The sequence below is a fragment of the Cucumis melo genome, chromosome 7 (genome assembly GCF_025177605.1).
Source record: "Cucumis melo cultivar AY chromosome 7, USDA_Cmelo_AY_1.0, whole genome shotgun sequence".
Taxonomy (NCBI): Eukaryota; Viridiplantae; Streptophyta; class Magnoliopsida; order Cucurbitales; family Cucurbitaceae; genus Cucumis; species Cucumis melo.
Window position 1 is genome coordinate 28,482,561 of NC_066863.1, and position 3,070 is coordinate 28,485,630.

Genomic DNA, 3,070 nt, shown 5'->3' on the forward strand with positions numbered 1-3,070 from the left:
AAATACTATGCTCTTTAGCCTCCTATTTTCCATTTAATAGCAAGGTCTTGATAGGAAAAAAAAAACATTTCCTAAACTTTGTACTTAATGTTTCATACGTATATTTAATTCGTAGTGACTCTTAAATTTTTCTACAACAATTCCAAAAATTCTTTTAACTTTAACTTTTAAAATTAGTTGCAATCGACCCTTAAAAATGTTTGAAATAGTTCATTAACAAGACACCAAATCGTTTATCTAACAAACAAATGAAAGTAAAAAGTATACACATTTATATATACATATACAATTTTATCTTGATAGAATCCAAGCCTCAAATCTCTAAATCGATAATGTATGTCTTAATTAGTTTAGTATATATCTTAACCAACAAATATTTCGAGAGGAAAAGAATAATGTAATATTACACCCAAAAGTTAAATTAAAAGGGTCCACAACCATGCTTTAAATCGATGCATAATTTTTTTTTATTATAATATTTTGCAGTAGAGATGTTTTTTTCAACTAATTTAAATTATCATTTCTTTTATTCCAGATTCGGAAACATTGATCATACAAACAGAACTATATCCATTTGAAGTATCAATCAAAAGTCTTATGTTTGGGCCAACTTATGCATATGGCTTTGAGATGGTAATTTGACATTAGTGGCCAATCCAATGGCTTGAAGAAACATAATAACATACCAACCAATGTCAAATTGCCACCACTCGATGCCCAACCTAGCTGAATACTCAAAAGCATGATGGTTATTGTGCCAACCTTCTCCAAATGTAACTAGACTCACCCACCTTTCAAAAAACAAAAACAAAAACTATAACCAACCTTCTCCAAATGTAACTAGACTCCCCCACCTTTCAAAAAACAAAAACAAAAACTATATAATATTATGTTGTTTATGTAAATTGTAAAATAAACATAACATAAATATAAAAATTATTGAGTATTATTTTATAATTATTTCAAATAATTTATGTTAGAATATCATTTTCTTTCGTCTTTCATTCTATTTTTGTCCATGCAAATTCTAGTGTTTAAATTTATTACCTTATATAAATTTAGCCATTCCAACTTATTAATTAAATAATAATAGTAATTTACGAGATTCCAACATAAAGTTGTAATATTGAAATCATTCTTAAAATAAAGTTAACCTATCCAAATTAAAAGTTTGAGTTTTCAAACTTGTTCTCAAATTTTAAAAGTGGACTCTCAAACTTACATACTTGTATAAATAGTACTTATTTATATAAGTTTGAGGATTCTATTTTTATTATTTGGTGGATCTAACTTTTTAAATTATTAATAGCTCGAAGATCCAATTTTAATGCTTTTAAAAGTTTATAGGTCCAACTATTGAAAATTTGAAGGTATAATTGCAACCACCATTATATATTGAAAGGTGGCTTTAGCAATTTGTCTTATTTTTTATATTTTTTAATATATACTATATATAGAAATCCTTAAATAAATCATATCAATATATAATGATACATTCAATTAATTAAATTAATTTATCATCTAATAAGAATTAATGTTCATCATGGAAGCAACATAAAATCGATAATTTAAATTATTCAACATTACTTACCAATTGTTTGTAGAGAAATCGTTTGTTTTCCATGGTTGGTTTCCCCACATATGACAAAATGAATTCACCATGAATGTTGAATGTAAAAGCATTACCGTTCTCACACACTGCCCCAAGAAAACACTAACTATAATAATGTGCCACATCCTCTATATTTGCTAGTTTATGTATCAATAGTATTAATAAAAGCATCTAATTGAATATTCTAAAAATTTTTGTGTTGGACAAATGCTTAGATTTACGATTCATGCATCTTTAATATTCGATTAATTTATATAACACAATTTTAAAAAAAAAATTCTTAATCAAACTACCAAAACATATATATTTACATAAATAAAAGGAATAATGATGAAAGAGGGAGTGAAATTTTATATATTTCTTACCGTTCCCCAAATGAAAAAAGGGAATCCTCCAATGACATAAAGAATGATCGCAAGAGCAATTGGATGAAGAAGATATGTTTTGCGAATAAACCTATAGAAAATTTGCTTCTCTAAATCACTAGCATTATCCAATTTCCGATGCTTCCTATTCATTCCAGCAATGCTTCCATCTTTCTCCTCCAGAATCCAAATTATATAACCAAACCAAAATCCATGAATAGGAGTATGTGGATCTTTTTCGGTATCAACAAATTGATGATGGTATCTATGCGTGCTCACCCAATTAATTGGATTACCCTAAAACAAAGTTTATATGTTAAAAAAAAAACGTAAGAAAGCATATGCATATATATCCTGTTATATAATTTAGGCTCGAAAGAGTGTTGAACCTGTAGTGCATGAACTCCGCAATAAGCGAGTAAGTATTCAAGCCATTTGGGGATTTTAAAACTCTTATGTGAAAGATTTCGATGATACGAAATAGTAATGCCAAAGAGACCCGTGATCGTAAACAATACCAAACAAATCAAAAATGCTCCTCGATTGATTTGAAATGGTGCAAAAATACATAACAAATGCAAAAGGAGAAAGACAGAAGCCACTTTTTTGTCTATCTTGTTCCTTTTCCTCTTCCCAAATGACATTGGAGGCTTCACAGCTCTCATTGGATCTCTTGATAATGCATCCATGAGAATTGAAAGTATGGCCTTTTAGTTCTTGAAGAGGCTTCACCACACAACCCACTTTATTGTGCAATTTTAGGTCACAATAAATATGATCATAATTTAAGGCTCTTCTAATTAAATTAATTTAACTAAAACAATATACCTAAGCCTATAATATTAAATTCGAAATTACTTTGATAAGATCAAGCCGACGGCTATTTTGAAGCAAATTGTATGAATAATGAGAAACAAATTGATTATGTCATTCATAACGTATAAATATTAATTAGCAGCCATATTATTTAGTAGGTTGCATCAAATATATATTAGCCAATCGTGTTAACTTTAATTCCACTAAAAAAATTATGAACTTTGTTTACTAACAAATTATGTTACATAATTAAAACTCCACAAAATTATAAAAAAAT

At 27.8% G+C, this 3,070-nt stretch overlaps 1 protein-coding gene across 1 annotated transcript; it reads right to left on the reverse strand.

The window, feature by feature from the left end:
• Positions 1 to 322: 322 nt before the first annotated feature.
• LOC103494692 (palmitoyl-monogalactosyldiacylglycerol delta-7 desaturase, chloroplastic-like) lies at positions 323 to 2,703 on the reverse strand. Its single transcript, XM_008455998.3, has 4 exons — positions 2,367 to 2,703; positions 1,978 to 2,274; positions 1,592 to 1,698; positions 323 to 791 (listed from the first exon to the last, which is right to left on the reverse strand). Exons 1-4 carry the CDS (start codon positions 2,664 to 2,666, stop codon positions 596 to 598), a joined length of 900 nt encoding a protein of 299 aa, XP_008454220.2. The 5' UTR covers positions 2,667 to 2,703; the 3' UTR covers positions 323 to 595.
• Between the last annotated feature and the right edge of the window lie 367 nt (positions 2,704 to 3,070).

Excerpts from the sequence above, each read along its gene's own strand:
- LOC103494692 (XM_008455998.3), bottom strand. The coding sequence starts at position 2,666 with ATGGATGCATTATCAAGAGATCCAATGAGAGCTGTGAAGCCTCCAATG. Across the intron at positions 1,699-1,977 it reads CTTTTTTCATTTGGGGAACG|TGTGTGAGAACGGTAATGCT; the intron begins GTAAGAAATATA and ends TTCTTGGGGCAG. Across the intron at positions 792-1,591 it reads GATTTCTCTACAAACAATTG|GTGGGTGAGTCTAGTTACAT; the intron begins GTAAGTAATGTT and ends GTTTTTTGAAAG.